Raw genomic sequence first — 16,692 nt, forward strand, 5'->3', positions numbered from 1 at the left:
TCCACTGTTTGCTAATGACTCCCCTCCTCTCCCCTCCTCCCGAGTTTATGTTTGCTGGACTGTATGTCGCATTTCTTTTTTGGTAAGTTAAACTTTTAGCAAGACCAGTCTGATGCTGCTTTGCATTCGAGGGCAATAAATTCCGGAGCAAATGGCAAAGGCTCTTCCATGATCTTTAGCTGATGTCTATAATTCTACTTAAATTACAGACCCTCTGTTGCCACAGCCATGGCAATAGATTGTTTGTGTAAACACACCCGCATATGCGTGCACACACACACGCACACACACGTGCGTGCAGCTCCCCGGATCGCACACGTGTGTGGTGTGTGTGTGCGCGCACAGGCTCTCAACACGCAGAGGGTAGACACTGCTCAGCGATTCACACGGGTGCTACCTACTCCACTTTCCCTAGGTCCACCTTAAAGCCTCTTTGTATCCCAGTTACCCCACCACCGTCAGCACGCTGCACATCCGCATTTACAGCTGGTCAGGCAGGAGAAAAGGAAAAGAGGGACTAAAAAAAAAAAGCCTCCAGGAAACCAGAGCAGCCCCCCCACCCCCCACCCCCCGTGATTGTGCCTGCAAAAGGAGACAGAATATACTAACCGCTCTTTCTGGTCTGAAATCACTGGGCCCTGTCCAACGCGATCGTTTTGTCTTTACTTCTACAGGTACAGTATATGGAACTCATGGGAGACGAGGGAGGCAAACTTACACCAGATACCAAACGCTAGAGTTAGAGAAGGAATTTCATTTTAACAGATACTTAACCCGAAGACGACGTATTGAGATTGCAAACGCTCTCTGCCTTACTGAACGCCAGATTAAAATATGGTTTCAAAACAGGCGGATGAAATGGAAAAAGGAAAACAAATTCATAAATTCCACACAGCCCAGCAGCGAAGAAACAGAGGAAAAGTCAGGGGAGTAGAACCACGTTTAATAAACGCTACCAGGCCTTTCCTTAGCGCTTACTATTACTATTATTATTTACCTTGTGTTCCTTCTACTACTAAAATCCTATAAGTTTGTCACGGTCTATTAATTCCCAAAAGGCTTGGTTAAAAGATGTACATTTGCAATCATCTGTGACTTTCTTTAATATATGTCGAAGTCCTAGCTTTCAAGTTACAGGCATGTATGTATATAACCACCTTTCCAAAGCGTAGATGGCGTTGCTTAAACTATTAGAGAAATGGCCCAGATTTTTAAATATTTGAGGTGAGCATCTGTGTGTGGGTGAGTGTCCCTGGCGTGCCTGTGTGAGAAGAGATAAGTGAGTGGTGGTTTGGTTTGGTTTTTTTTTTTTTTTTTTAAATTAGAAATGTTCATATTGTAGAAATACGAAAGATTTTAGAAAATCTTGGGTTTATGTTTTTGCTAACTCCCGCTACGTCGGGCCGTCTCGTTATGCTGTGTTTGGGAGCTTATGGTCTGCAGGGAAGAAAAAAAAGTTTTACGTATGGATAAGATATTTAAATAGCAAAAAGAAGAAAAATCCTTTAAAAAAATCGTTGTATAAAACCCTGGGTATAAATTTGCAGTTAAAGCGAAGATGAATTGCAGGGAGATTTTTTAAAATGCCGCTAAACTGCCTAATCTGCACTACTAGTATTAAAGTAAAAACTCGGCGTTAAACTTCAGGGCAAGCGAGGGAAGAGGTTTCGAGGCGGGCGAATTTTTGTGGTTCCCGTTGAGCTTGCGCTGAGGTTTCGGTGAGCTCAGCTCTACACTGAAGGGGCTTTGAATTATGAACTACATTTCGTGGGGCTTCGTGGGCTTGGGTCGATGTTTCTTTCTTTTCTTTTCTTTCTTTCTTTTTTTTTTTTTGTTTTATTAAAAGAAAAGTGTCTGTCATATTAACTCGGGGATTTTCTTCCCTGCTTCTGTGGTATATTAATTTACGTTCGGATTTCTTAGCAATGGAAAAAATAAATAGATACTCCAAGGAAAAGTAGCTGCCATGCTTCCACTTCGAGTTCTGTATAAGTAAAATAAGCACAGTGAAAATATTGATTAATATATACGTTATATCTCTCTATATTATATTGTGTGTGCGTGAGTGTGCGTGTGAAGCTGTGTACAAATACACTTGTATATGCATCAAGGCTCTTTTGTTTGGAAGGCAGTGCATTTTGGGCTACCGCTCTAAATATTTTAAAAGCCAAACCTGGAAAATACTAATGCAAAATGGCTACCGCCGCATTTAGAGTTTTTCTTTCCGAGAAGCGAAAAATAACGGCGGCCGTAAAGCCGCCTGGAATTTGACCCCCTAGTTGGAAAAGCGCTGCACGATATTTATCTTTCATAGGTACCTACCATTTCAGATCGGCAGGACCCGAGTGCCTCTCGAAACCTCCGGCACGGGAAAAAGAGGGGCCGGGAGGGGGGAATTTTTTTTATATATATATGTATATGTATATATGTATATATATTAAAAAAAAGGGACATGAGCCTTGCCAGCATCCGAGGATGGATCGTGTGGTGTTTGTGAACCGGTGTAAATAAGCCCCGCACAGAGGAGAAGACAAGCACAAAGCGGAGCCCCCTCGGCACGCAAGGCTCTCCGGCGGCCGGGGCGGGGGAGCCGGCCCCGCCGGCCCCGCAGTCTCGCCGCCGGCAGCCGGTACCGCCGGCGGGCGCGGCGGCGGCGGGCGCGGTCTTGGCCTGCCCCGCGCCGCTCCGCGCCGCTCCGCGCCGCTCCGCGCCGCCGTCGGGGGCCGTCACCCCGGGCCGACCCCGCCGAGCCGCCGCCATCCCCCGCGCCGCCAGCGGGTGGCGCTGTCGGCCGGCGGACGGGCGGGTGGCGGCCGCGGCGGCGCGCGGCGGCGGCGCGCCCCGGGCCGCCCGCGCCCTCCCAGCTCCCCCACCAGTGCACGAGTTTACCTCTAGAGGTCATCAGGCAGGATTTACGACTGGACAACAAAAGCACGTGATGTGAAGCCGTACCCCATATTTGGGTGCCTACGTAGGAGGGAACCAAGTACATGTCCCAGTCATTTCCATAATTCATCATAAATTGTGCAAGGGTGCTATAGACGCACAAAACGACCAAGAGCCACAAATCAAGCACACATATCAAAAAACAAATGAGCTCTTATTTTGTAAACTCATTTTGCGGTCGCTATCCAAATGGCCCGGACTACCAGTTACATAATTATGGAGATCACAGCTCGGTGAGCGAGCAATACAGGGACTCCGCCAGCATGCACTCCGGCAGGTACGGATACGGCTACAATGGCATGGACCTCAGCGTCGGGCGCTCTGCTTCCACCCACTTTGGTGCCAATGAGAGACCCCGCAGTTACCCGGCCAACACCACCTCTGCCTCGACAGAGCCCAGGTACAACCAGCCCGCGACGTCTTCCCACTCGCCTCCCCCTGACCCTCTGCCCTGCACCGCCGTGGCCGGTTCGCCTGTCAGCGAGAGTCACCACGGGGTGAAAAACTCCCTCGCCAACTCCACCAGCACTTCGTCCAATTCCAGCAGCAACACGCACATCAGCAGAGACGGGGTTGGCACCTCGTCTGGGACTGAGGAAGACACTCCAGCAAGCAGCGAGCAGGCAAGTGCCCCGACCGACCAAAGCACAGCCCAGCCTTCACAGCCCCAGATCTACCCCTGGATGCGAAAACTGCACATAAGTCATGGTAAAGCAAATACCCTGTTCTTTCTTTATTTCTCTGGAGGAAAAGGAGGATTTAATGTAAACCGGGTGGCTGCGCCGAGCAAGGTCGGGGAGAGGGGGAGAGGAGGGCGTGAGAGCGGGCAGCCTCCGCGCACAGCACAACTCTGCTCGCAGGGAAGCACGCTCCCTTCTCTGGGCGAGTCCCCCCCAAAAGAGGAAAAAAAAAACGCCCGGCCCCAAAAACACAGCCCGCCTGGCTCCCCGCGCCGGCCCCGGCGGGCAGCGGGGGAGCAGAGAGCGCCTTCCCGAAGGGGGATCGGGAGCAGAGGCTGCTCCCGGCTCTCCTCTGGAAGGGGGATCCTCCAGTGGGAACGGCGCGGCTGACCCCATTTATTTTGCCGAGCCGTATTAAAAAGAGAATAGGAGAGGGCGAGGAGGACAGTTTTCACTGCTGGGAAGCCGTGGGGGAGGGGGGGGGCCGAGTCGCCCCAAACTCCGGGGAGAGGGCTTGAGGGGCGCGGGGAAGCGGAGCAACTTTTAGCCCCGGGTACCTGCCCTGCCCTCGCTGCTGGGGGAGCAGCCGGGAGCTCGCTGCCTCCCAGAGCCTTCCCCAGCTCAGCCGTGGGAAAGGGCTGCACGCTTCAGCTTTGCTCTCCCAGCCCTGAAAACCCGGTTAGCAGCAGAGGCATCCTCCAAAACAGCTTATCTGGGGGAGGCGTGGTGGGGATTAGCCTTCCAAAAAATCTCCAAAAAAAACCCCAAAAAATCAATTTAAAAAAATCGAACCCCAAATCCAAGCGAAAACTTACCGAGACCACCAAATCCCCCTCCCCCAAGCCTTTCCTAAAAGGGGCTGGAGGGGGAAACTTGTTGAGCATTTATCCAAACCAGAAACAAAACCAAGCAGGACTGAGAATAACGGTCCTGGTCGCTAGTAGCTGCAATAAGACATGAAGGCTCCGAGTGGCTCCTGAGAATCTAAATCATGTACTTTTCTCTTCCAGACAACATAGGGGGACCAGAAGGGAAAAGGGCTCGGACTGCTTACACCCGCTATCAGACCTTGGAGCTGGAAAAGGAATTTCACTTCAATAGATACCTGACCCGCAGAAGAAGGATTGAAATAGCACATGCTCTTTGCCTCTCAGAGAGACAAATAAAGATCTGGTTCCAAAACAGGAGAATGAAATGGAAAAAGGATAATAAGCTGAAAAGTATGAGCATGGCAGCTGCAGGAGGGGCATTCCGTCCCTAAGCGTTTGATCAATTAAAAGTACTGAGCAGTATTAGCTGACCCTGCGTCTCATGTCAGTACTAAGTTGACTTTCTAAAACTTCCTTGTGTTACTTCTGTGAAGAAACCCTGTTCTTGTCGCCCTTATTCATCTTTTAATCATGAGCCTGTTTATTACCATTCTCTCGCGTGTATAAGTAGATCTGCTTTTATCGTACATTTCTTTGTCTTGAATGGCTTTGTCTTGAAAAAAATAATAGATGTTTTAACTTATTTATATGAAGCGAGCTGTGTTACTTGAAGTAACTGTTAAAACAAAACAAAACAAAAAAGAAAAAAAAAAAGAAGGTAAAAAGAAGGAGAGAGAGAAAGAAACCCTCCCCCGGTTTAGTACAAATGTTATGTGTTGCACTCAACCTGCTTAACTGTGCATGTGTGGTCAAGTGTTAATGTCTGTATAGCTCCAAGCTGTTAAAAATATTTTTATTCAAACTACCTATATAATTCCTGTGTAATTAATGCTGTTGTAGAGGTGAAATGATGAAATCAACTGAACTTGTCCTACGTGTAGTGAATAGTGAATCTGTGACGAAAACTGTGATTCCAAGCAGTATGTCCTTGCTGTGCCTTTGTATATGACTCTTTGCACGAACTCTTAGAAGTGGCTCTTACTAAGCGCAGCTTCTGTGATGTATGTTTTTTGTGAACAAAGTTACAAATATAGTCAAAGTCTGGCTGTTTGAGCAAACTGTGATCAGCTTTTTTTTTTTTTTTGTATTTGTTTTTAAAAAAAACTGACTGGAAATCAACAAAAAAAATAAACTTTCTATTGTAAAGTTTTCGTGGTCTGGTTTGTGCAAAGCAAGAAGTTGTGCTTCCTGATTTGCCTCTGAAAAAAATATTAACCCGTGCAGAGTTTGTAATAATATTTTACCTGGCTCCTGCTGCACGTTGGAAATGGTAGATGCTGCGATTGTCCGCTACCAGTATTTTTAATTGAAAGTTTGACAATTAGTTCCTCCTTACTGGTTTCTCGCTAGGTGGAAAGCTGCAGCGCAGGACCACAATCAACACCCTTTGTGGGTAAATCAACTGTTAGCTGTTTGCTGATGGTTGAAAAAAAAAAAACAAAAACATGTGCTTTGTTAAAACACGCTGCTAACTCCAAGGCGTGTTTGCATCGCTCTAGAATTTCTCCTGTGGTTCCATTAAGTATATTTGCAGGACAGCCACGTCCGAGCCCTCTGCGTCTATTAGTAACCCTCGCTAGCCACATTCCCACTTTTCAGCCTTTAAAGATTTTTGGTTTTCTTCGCTACAATTAGTTTGCTATAAACGTAATGTTACTTACCCCATCAGAGCTTGAATGGTTAACTCTTCCGAGCTTCTAAGAGCAACTAAAGATTTGCACATTTACTGCCTGGTTACATTGATGCCTTCCCTTAAAAGTTATAAAACAGTAAACTTTATAAACCCCAGTTCCGGCTATATGACATTTGGGTGCCAAATGAATAGGGTTTTGTCTATGAATTAGATCGTAAAATCATCCATAGCACAGACAGATAGGCTCACTGGCTATAAAAAGTCACGTGGTGCCATTAAAGTAAGTTTTATGGTTTTGGGGAGTTGACATCCAACATTATATACCACATAACATATAATCTCACTGACGCTGGACTTCATTTGACTCTTTTGCAGGCTACGTGTGCCTCCTGGCCATTCAAATTGTCAGGTTTAGGGACAGAAGTATCCAAACCACAAGTTCTCAATACTGTATGAAAAATGGCTCCTTGCAAGTCAAAGGTAAGTTTTGTGCACAAGTTCCTTAAAGTTTATTTGTACAGTGGGGAAGCCGAGGCTCCCACTCGCTCTCGCTGGCTCTCGCCTCTCTCTTTCTTTCTCTTTCTCTTTCCCTTCCTCTCCGCCTGGAGCTTTTCAGGACGGTCCCACCGAGCCCGAGAGGCAGGATCAACCACTAATGATCCAGGTTGCGCTGCAAATCCCCCCCATCCCTTCACTCGCAGCAGCTAGCTCTCTATTTTAACGATCAAATCAAAGTAAACCACAATAAGCGACTTTGGCAGAGATGGATTTTGGGGCCTAGCTTTAATCACTTTGACTACCGCAGAACATAATTACTTCCTTTGCTCCAATAGACTCTCCAAGTTTGGAGAGGTTTTGTTTAGCGAAGAGTAGTTACTGCAGGCGATTAAAAAAAGGGGAAACAAAATAGATAGGGCTTGATATTATCGGGGCAGTGTCTTATGTAGGCATGATAGAGTTGGAGGCGTGCTGATGTGGTAATAATCTTTGGATTGGTGAAATATGTTGCACATCAGAGCTAGTACTAAAATGGCACAGACTGTACTGGAGCACTTAAGATTCCTATTTTCTGCATTGGGTTGTGCAGAAAGCTTTAGCTATGTATCTATGTCCATCTGCGAGCGTGTAATGTGTTTCGGGGATGCGCATTTATAATGTTGCTGTAACTTTTTCCAGATCCTATATGTAATTGCATAAATAGAAATATATTTAAATTATGTGTGTGTGTGCATGCATGTACAAATCGATGTATACGCCTGTATAAAGCCCTGCACATGCATATGTGTGTCTAATATCGGTGTATTTATGTATACAAAGGGTGTGTACGCGTGTATACATATATACGTTCCTGTGGCTTTTTTTTTTTTTTTTAAGCGAACCAATTGACTGTAACTTGTAGCATTAATACAAGAGACTACAGGTCATTAGAGTGCTGCAAATTATGAAATACGGGCTTGGTTTATTGAAGATTGTAAATATCCCCCTAGCTCTGCTCTCTCCCTCTCTGCCTTATATTGCTGGCTGCCATTGTGGGGTAGGCCCCAGCTGCGTGTTTACTTCAACATTCTTTTTATTTAAGTGGACTGTTCTCACTAGAGTGTGATTACTCAGCAATAAACTTTATGGCCGGATTTAACTTTAGTCTTTGAATTTCCAGGACTTGAATGAAAGGGTGAAAGGAACTCTGTCTTTCTCTGGGTAGCATTAAGGCCTGATCCTTACCCTCAGAGCTGTTACTTAGGCGAGTGATCTCGGGGGGTGCAGACCGACTAGTTGGGGGCTAGGAAGAGATTTGAGAATTGCCTCCCAAAAAAAAAAAAAATCTCCAAACCAGCTGTGAGTATCTCTTTCTCTGCTCAGGTCTGGAGTAGCAGGGATTCAGCAGATTGCATTGTTTTCTTTCATGTGGCATAAAGTCAGGTTTGCAAAAGATTGGGGTGGTTTGACGCGAGCCGGGAGATGGGCTTTGTTTTATTTTCCTAGTGCTATCCGGTTTGAATATTGCAGTTTAAACTGTATCTGCAACTGCGAGCAAAAATGAGAGAAGGGCACAGGGGGACAGGAGGGTAAGGTTGTTGTGTACCTCTGCAAGGTCTGCACATTGCTGACTGATTCTTATTTTTAATTTATTTGCCTTTAACGTTAAAGAAACGGTAGTATATAAGGTTGGCTCAGCTCAAAGATCTCACAGTTTTGCAAATATTTAATATTTAGAGTCAACCCCCTGTGTAAGATAAATGGAGTCTGAAGCCTTTGTGTCTGTGTATCTTCCTATGAAGACTGAACAAACACATATGCATATACTTTCTACTAAAAAAATGGGAAAGGCTTTAAGAGTGCATATCCAAAAGCACATTTGAAAATCATTTCCGTAATAAACAGCTGGAGATTTTATAGTACACTAGCTGTCACATTTTCGTCAATAGGAATACCAGAAAGTTATGTGTGATAGGCGTGTATTATATTATATTATATTATATGCCATAAAATTTTATAGTTTGAGGCAAAGGCATGAAAACCCTTTAAAAGTTTGGGCTTCATTTATATACGGGTCCTTTTCCAAGGAAAATCCTTCGCTTGTAAACGGGAATGATACTAGACACAAACCGTTCGCGATTACTCAATATTCAACAACACTGCGTTATTTGAATTATCTGGTGAACATACAAACACACATGCACACCCGTTCGACTAATATTTTAGGAACCTGGATATCATCGCGGATTGTAGTTTTTCATTGTCTAGAGCGAAAAGATTTGCTATTACATATTTTCACATTTTTGAATGTGGCTTCTGGAGCATATTCCACGTAAAGCAGTGCACAGAGGTTCAAGAACTATGGAAAAGAAAAATATCCCCAAACCCACAAGCGTATAAACCCACCCGTACTGCAAGAAACTCTCTAACAACAAAAGAAAGTTAGCTAGAAATGGCAACTTCTCCATATTTCTGGCCCTACCCTGTCCTAAGCAGCACAGTTGAAGCCATTCAAATCTAGAAACGCATTAAGATTTTCTAATCCGCTTTGAAATTTGAAATTCAAACAACCCAGACTGCCGAACTCTACCAAAATATTCCCAGCTTCTAATCGTTTTCGGAGGGAAAATGTCATGGAGAATAATCGCTGGGAATCAAGAAAGAGGTCTTATCTGCGCACATTATTTTTCTGCTGTGTTTGGGGGATTAATGCGTGCGAGTTTGTTTTACTTTAGGCATGGCAAGTGGCGTTCTGCGCATTGAAATATAGTTTACCTAATCCTTTGAAAGAAATACTTGAGTGTAGAGTGTCATGTCTAAGCGTAAGGCCAATTAAAGATTAAGCAACTCTCTTAATGTGTGTAACTAGTGACTTTGCAAGGCATAACTTTCTCTAAACCAGAAGTATAACAATCCGATGGCAAGTCATCCGTAAATTACAGCTCTGCAGCCTTGTCTAAGCCCTGCAAACGCCCTAATTGCAGAGCATTACAGGGAAATTATTATTCTGCCATTTCCTTACATTTAATAAGTGTGTATCTGTGGAATGGTGACAATAGAGGGGTTTGCAATCTGCTCCATGGGAAATTGAATGGAACAGATCATGAGGGGCGGATCAGGAGGTTTCGATTTCAAACCCTGGATACTGGAGCAATGCCTTTTCCCTCCCCGCAAATACAGATTTAACGCATTAAATGCAGACATAAGTAAATCTCCTGCCCGAGTTAAGACATCGCTTTGCTTTCTTAGCTCTTTCTCTTTCCTGCCCTTAAAATCTCGCCGATTTTTGCTAGAGTTGCTAGCCAGAGAGCAAAAAACACAGCTCCCACAGCCGCCTGGTCAGCTTTGAAAATATTATCCCTTTCAAATTAAAGCATCCTCACTAATGTCTCTCTGGAAGGCAAATACTCATGGACCATCACAGTCACATGTTCCTGTAGCTACACGCACAAACAATATCAAATCTGACATAGAGAGCGTGTAAAATTTGCAAGGATTTCGCCCTATAGCACGCATAAGGAATCTTTCCTATATCCCCTCCCCAAAAAAATGTCTTTTCAATAATAATATTTGCTATGAAGGTTATTGGGTAATTATTGCAATTTTGTGGAACAGTCCTTGCTTGAGGTGAAGTCTGTCTCTGGATAACAAATGGCAGCCCGTGCAGTTCACTGCCAGGTTAAGTAAATGCAGAAAAGATAAATCTGCACACCCTAGGAATCACCAGCAGAGCTCGCTTTAGACCAAGTTCACAGTCAACTCGTTTGCCTAGACAAGGCTTCGCAAACAATTAGAGTTGTTTCTTTATGTTTAAATCAAGGAGAAATGACTAAGACCCTCGCAGCAGAGAGCTGCAGCTTTTCCCCCAACGCTCGTCGCTACATTCCTTCCAACCTCACGCCCAGAACTTACCCAGCATTTCACCTGCAATTGTAACCATATAGCGCCTTTGAGTAACAGGCTTCCCTCCAACGCTGCCGAAAGGCTGTGCAAACTGATTTAACAGCACTTTACAAAGCTGCGAGATTAAAGAAAAGAAAAAAAAAAAGCAATAATTAAAAATGCAAAAGTATCCGATTTCTCAACAGCAAGAAGAAGGAAAAAGAAAAAGAGCCCTTAGAAAGCTGGGGGAAACGGCAGAACTATTGAAACAAACAGTGCGAGTCTCTTACTCCTAAAAGAAGCTGCATAGCTTTTGTATATCTTTGTGGTTAAGGGCGTTACAACTGCAGGTCAAAAAGTTGAGGGTCAAAAGTTTACGTTTTGCACCACTCTTAGTCATTCGCCCAGACAGTTTGATGTCAATGTTATAGCCGAGATCTTGACTATCAGCACAAAAGATAAAATAGCTTTGAGTTACGTGTGTATCACAGTATGGACTCCAGGTGAACCCTACTGGCTGAATGACCTCAATTACCGAGGAAAGGATAGAAAATTCCTCTTTTCAAGAGTAATACACGTTGTATTTCATCTTGAATTATCGGCCACATTTGTGTCTGAATATATCGGATTCAGCCGCGGCAGGTAAACACGCGTGTTACCCCCACAGCAGCCGCTGACGCTGCCTCCTCAGAGAGTCAGGTAGCAAAACGTTTCGCCCTTGTTTATTATATAATAACCTGCTTTAAGAGGTTTAATGTTAAGCCTTCTCACTTTGCAAAATGGCAGGAAGATAAGATAGGAGCGAAGCTATTAACGCGAGTATCGATCCTCGCCGCGCCTTTGTTTTTGCTCTCATTTCCGTAGCGACCGCTAAACTGTCCTTAAACAGGACATGCTGGAGATAATAAGGGTTATATGTTTGGTCCGAAGGACCTCGTTTAAAATGCGGAGCGGTGGGGCCATGGTGTGCAACCGGTGGAGAATGTTGCGGAGAAGCTGGCGCCCTGCGCCGCTCCGTGATTTGGAGGCATCTCACAGCCTTCTGGAATTACTCGAGGCAGCGGTTCCCAGCGAAATGGGGAGCAGGGAGGGTTGTTTTCCCTCCCTCCATCACCCCGCCCTCCTCCCCCCCCCCCAAAAGAAAAAGTTTAGTGGAATTTAGTGGCGCAGAGAGTTATTCCCACATTGCTAGGATTTTTTTGGTCCTCGGTGTTGAAGCTTTAGCTCCCCGGTTAGGGAGAACTGGCCAATATCGCACAGGGAGTTTCATTCTGGGGGAGATCACAGCAAACCGGATTCAGCCTGAAATGATGAGGATGAGAGGTCGATGGAAGAGGGAAAGGATATTCCCAAATATTCATAAGCAGACATGAAAGGTGTGGAGGAGGGGACAGGGCGATGGGGAAGTCGGAGAAAGAGCGCACCTCACCCCCATCCATGCATAGCCGCCTTTCGACCCCGAGGCAGGAGGCTACACCGGCCTCTGTGTAGCTGGTACGCGTGAATTATTTGCCAGAGACACGGCTGGATCGTGGCAGGCGAGCGCTATTTCTTGGGAACAAATATACCAGGGGTTAGATTTCAGATTAGCAAAAGTGAGTATTGGAGATTTTGCCTAAAGTACCTGCTGAAGCCTGGAAAGTGTACAATGCAAGTGTTTGCTCGGCGTGCAGGCGTTGTTCACAAGTTGCTGCTTTTGCTCACTTGTAGCGAGCCCTGGCATTGCACGTTTGGGGAGCCTGCCCTCGCTGGAGATAGTATATAACCTTTCACATCCAGAGTATTTATTTGGTGTAAGAGCGAAGCCTGATAACAAGCTAAAAACCGTAGCCAAACATCTATTTTGTTAGAGAATAGCAGGCGGATTGTTTCCAAGAATAACAATGCGTCTTTGATATACCCAGAACGAAAGCTGTTACTATAACTGGCTTACTCAAGGGTAGGTGACCGAAATCCATTTGCTTCCTCACCAAAACCATTAGTGGCTAGAATTCCATATTTTCAATCTGGTTTAGAATCAAAATATAAACGAGAATATTTTCAAATAAGTTGAAACTGCCACTGCAAGAAATACTGTCTCTTCTGAATTTTTGTTCAAATTATTCCTTAAAAAAAAAAATGTAGGCAACAACCTGGAGCAGAACAGTTAATAATTTGAGACGAACCCTTTCTGTCCTTTCACTCTCTGCATTCAGCACACTGCTCTCTGGCGTGGAAGGTCTGCTCAAAAGACCATTCATTTAAAATCCGGGCACAAATCACATTTTACGTGTGTTTATTTAACCGCGCCAGGACAGAGAGAGCAAATCCCGCCAAGATCCCGTCGTTACGAAGAGCCCCGGTGCCGGAGAGTCACCGCTTTTACCAAATGCTGAACTTGGGGCAAAACTGCGAGCATTGCCCCGGCAGCGACCATAGGAGGGGAGCGCTCCCGCCCGCGGAGGCAGGAGCAGCCTCGGGGGCTGTATCATTCCCAGGAACAAAGGAGGGAATACAGTCGATACATTCCATAACGTTTACATTTTCCCGCGATTTTTTCTTAATTTTCCCTTAGAAGTAGTGACCTGGGCAAAGCACCCCGCTATCTAAAAGACACTGTTATAGACCTTTTAGAAAAACTAAGTCCAAGGCCGAGGTGAACTTCAGGTCACCGCGTCTAACAAATATGAAAATGTCGCCTGGTGAAGGGCACGCCTTGTTATTTAACAAAGACTGTCAATGTGTAAGATTAATAAGAAACAAAATGCACACGGTGTCACTTTTCGGTCACTTTGAAACTTGGGACAGCCTCGCATTCAAGAGGGGAAAGCTGGGGCTAAATATATTCAAAATGGTTCAAATCAAATTCAAACCAGGCTGCTAGTGCGATTCTTCCTCCTCCTACCGCTCTCGGTGGAGGATGCCCGGGCACGGCGAAAGGTTGACTTGAATTATTATTATTATTACTATTACTATTCTTGCTGTTATTATTATTTTCTCTTTCGGGGTAATTGCGTTTTAGCCGCGCATGTGGAGGGTAGCAGGAGTGCTTGCCTGTTTCACAAGAAAAAGGGGGATCCCCCTTTTCACCCTCTTTGGGTATGTATGAGGTTGGCTCTTCTGGGTGCATGGAAATTAACTCTCTCCCTCTCAACTTAATTCCAGTGGGGTCCCCATCTCCTCCTCGGCCAGCCTCGGCCAGGAAAGTCTCGCTCCTTTATTAACTGATTAAAGTCTCCTTCGCCAGTGAAATCGAGCCTTTAGTCCTTCTGGAAAAATAAGGGAGCTGGCCTATTTTTCCTCTCCTTTTCTTTCTTTGAGAGCTTAGGATGATGCTACAAGTTTGTTAAAGGGAAGTACCGGGGGAAAAAAAGGGTTTCTGAGATTGTTTATTACAGCCATAAATCTTGCAGTAAAATGTCGAAATGGCCGTGTGCAAGATAACACTTGGTGGTCTTGGCTGGGTTCTTGTTTATGATAACAAAACCACAAAGACATGGAACAGGCCTTTTGGAGGTCCTGCCTCAGCACATCTTCGCAGACTAATAGAACCACACGAAAAAAACAGACTTTCAGCTGAGCAGCTCAGGTCACCTTGCAGATTTACAGTCGTATACAAAATTGCATCTTTCTCCCTGTAACCGAGCGCCAGAGCCCCACGGTAGAAAGAGATGCAGAGAAACAAGTATACTTTGAGATCTAATCACGGTAAATAATACGAAACAGAGCCCGGTCAGCTCTCCCAATATAGCGCTGAGCTTACAAACCGAGACACCACTTTTCGTTGTGTTTTACCGTGGCTTGGGAGCACGGCAGCCTGCTGTAGTGGTCTGGCCGTAGTGTCTCAGGACTTATGCCGAGGATAATATTTACGATAACCCAGTGTAATTCATCTGGTGCTGGCCGGCAGGTATTTGTACGTCTGTGTCTGTATGTGTGCATGGATCTCTTTACGCCGGGAAAATGCTCTCTGCTCGCGGTGGACTTTGGCAACCTTTTATTTTTTTACAGTCAGGGAGCTTTATTCTTTTACAACATGGGTTGCTGTTGTTTTCTGGGGCTTTTGTTGTGTGTTTTTTATTTTTTTAATATAAATAAAACAATCTCCTCTTTCCTGTCAAATGTGTGTTGAACAGTTGCGGCTGTCTCTGTGTGCGTGTGTGTAACCGCATTTCCTCTCCATGCAGAGTAAATAGAGAAACTTATCTATTACTCCAGTTAAAGAGTTCCATAGATGTGCTGTTGGAAATGAGTAAGTAAATGTGTTTTAACTCTCTTTACAAATTAGACATTCGATAGGAGAAGGAAATGAGTGATTGTTTAGATAAGTACACCAGTATACCCAAGTGCTGGAAATGTTCTAACATATTACAAGCCGCCTGCAATGTGCGTGCGTGTGCGTGTGTGTGGATAAAATATAAATCGATACGATGTGTGTCTTGTTAGATAGAATATATATTCGAATAGAATTTTATTGCATGTATCCATTAGCTATAGAACTGCAAAAGACAATAATCTGAGTTTAAACCAGGGTAACTGTTAATGTAATATCTTTAGGAGGGCAAGATCTAAAACGTATCATATTTACGCTTGATATATTAGATGTATTTTCCCATACCAGAAGATGAGATTACCCACTCAGCAATTATATTCTCGAAGGGTGCTGTAAACATTTCTGTCTGTTTATATGCTTTCCTGAAAAGGAGGGAAAAAAATCCGAAAAGTTCGCTTCTAACTCCGAATGTACCAGACTAGCTGACGTTCAATAAGTATTTTTTCCCCCTTAGAATGAGAGCGTAATTAGTTTAACCATCAAATTTCAATTACCTAAGGTCAGGGCGGTTGCCTCTTTTCCCTCTGAGCTGCAAATATCGTTAACAGCCTCAGTTTTAGCAACGCAGAAGTGCCCGAGTGCCCTCTCCCTCCTACGCCGGGGTTTGCGAGTTACTTCTGCGAAGGCGCTAGCGATTTCTCGTGGAAATTAAAACTAAGAAATAAACCCAAGACGAGGCATACCAAACCGACGGACTTAAATTCGTAGTTTGGAAACCGCTCCTCCGCGGGGAGGGATGCTCGCAGCGAGCCCTGCGACCGCCGGTAGAAGTATTTGATAGCATCGTGTCCGCCTTCCCCTCTCTCCCTTCCCCCTCTCCTCCCCGTTATTTTCAGGCTCGCTATATCGCTCACACCCCGCACGCCACTCGAGGACTCTCCTCGGCCTCCCTGCCACCTTCATACTAACTTTTGCATCCATTCCTCCAGTTAGCACGGCTTCAAAGGTGCAAAGGGCTAGCCCCAGAGCTCCCGGCCGCCCGCGGTCCGCAGCGACGGGGCGCTGGGGGCAGACCCCGGAGAGCTGCCGGTGGCCTGTGCCCGGCAGCCGCTGCCGCCCTCTGCCTGCGCGCAGTCCCGACTCCAGGCATTTGGAGATGGGCTTGTTTAAAAGGATTGTGCAACGCCTTGTGCAATGCCTGCCTCCCTCTGGATCACGCAGCTGGGCTGCGCTCCGCTTCCTCGCTCCGCTTCCTACGCTCTCCCGCGGGGGAACGGAGAAACAAAAAGTGCTGGGGCGGGGAGCGGGGGGAGAAAGACTGTCAGAGCTGCATTAGTTTTATCTCGCTTGACACCGCGACTGCCGGACGCGGCCCGGGTCGGCGGGCGGGAGGAGCCGGGCATCCTGGTGAGGAGCGGCTGAGGGGCGCGGGCGTCCGGCAGCCCCCGGCGGGGCGCTCCCTCGGCAGGCAGCCGCCGCCCGGGGAGGAGGCGCAGCGGAGGCGGCAGCAGCGGCGGCCCCCGCGGTAGGTCCGCGGGCGCGGAGCTGCCCCGCGGCCGCTCACCCTCCTTCCATTTCCTGATCCGGGGTCCGTGGCCCCGCGCGGTAATTGGCGCTGGCGGTCAGGTGGTGATGGGGTGGCGGGGGGTGCGGGGGTGTGTGTGTGCGCGTGTGTGTTGTGTGTGTTGTAGGCGCTCCAGGGGTGGGAAGAGAGGAAGGGAGGGGAGTGCGGCGGGGAGGGGTGGGGGGGGGAAGCTGGAGGCCCAAACTTTGGCAGCGGCGAGCACTTGACAGGAGCGGGAGGGGGAGAGGGAGGGAGGGGAGGGAGGGGGGGAAGGGGAGGGGCCTCGCCGAGCCCAGAAAAACGACAACGCGAGAAAAATTAGTATTTTT

The 16,692-nt window shown here is 46.3% G+C and overlaps 2 protein-coding genes across 2 annotated transcripts in view; both read left to right on the forward strand.

Moving 5' to 3' along the window:
- HOXA6 (homeobox A6) overlaps positions 1-2,284 on the forward strand; it is a 2,793-nt gene extending 509 nt beyond the window's left edge. The window contains exon 2 of the mRNA XM_075140857.1: positions 675-2,284. Within this exon, the coding sequence (XP_074996958.1) occupies positions 675-934 (260 nt within the window). The 3' untranslated portion in view covers positions 935-2,284. The remainder of the gene's footprint in view (positions 1-674) is intronic.
- A 732-nt stretch (positions 2,285-3,016) lies between these two features.
- HOXA5 (homeobox A5) lies at positions 3,017-5,704 on the forward strand. Its single transcript, XM_075140760.1, has 2 exons — positions 3,017-3,654; positions 4,637-5,704. Exons 1-2 carry the CDS (start codon positions 3,093-3,095, stop codon positions 4,885-4,887), a joined length of 813 nt encoding a protein of 270 aa, XP_074996861.1. The 5' UTR covers positions 3,017-3,092; the 3' UTR covers positions 4,888-5,704.
- Positions 5,705-16,692: the final 10,988 nt, after the last annotated feature.

The sequence above is a fragment of the Calonectris borealis genome, chromosome 2 (genome assembly GCF_964195595.1).
Source record: "Calonectris borealis chromosome 2, bCalBor7.hap1.2, whole genome shotgun sequence".
NCBI lineage: Eukaryota > Metazoa > Chordata > Aves > Procellariiformes > Procellariidae > Calonectris > Calonectris borealis.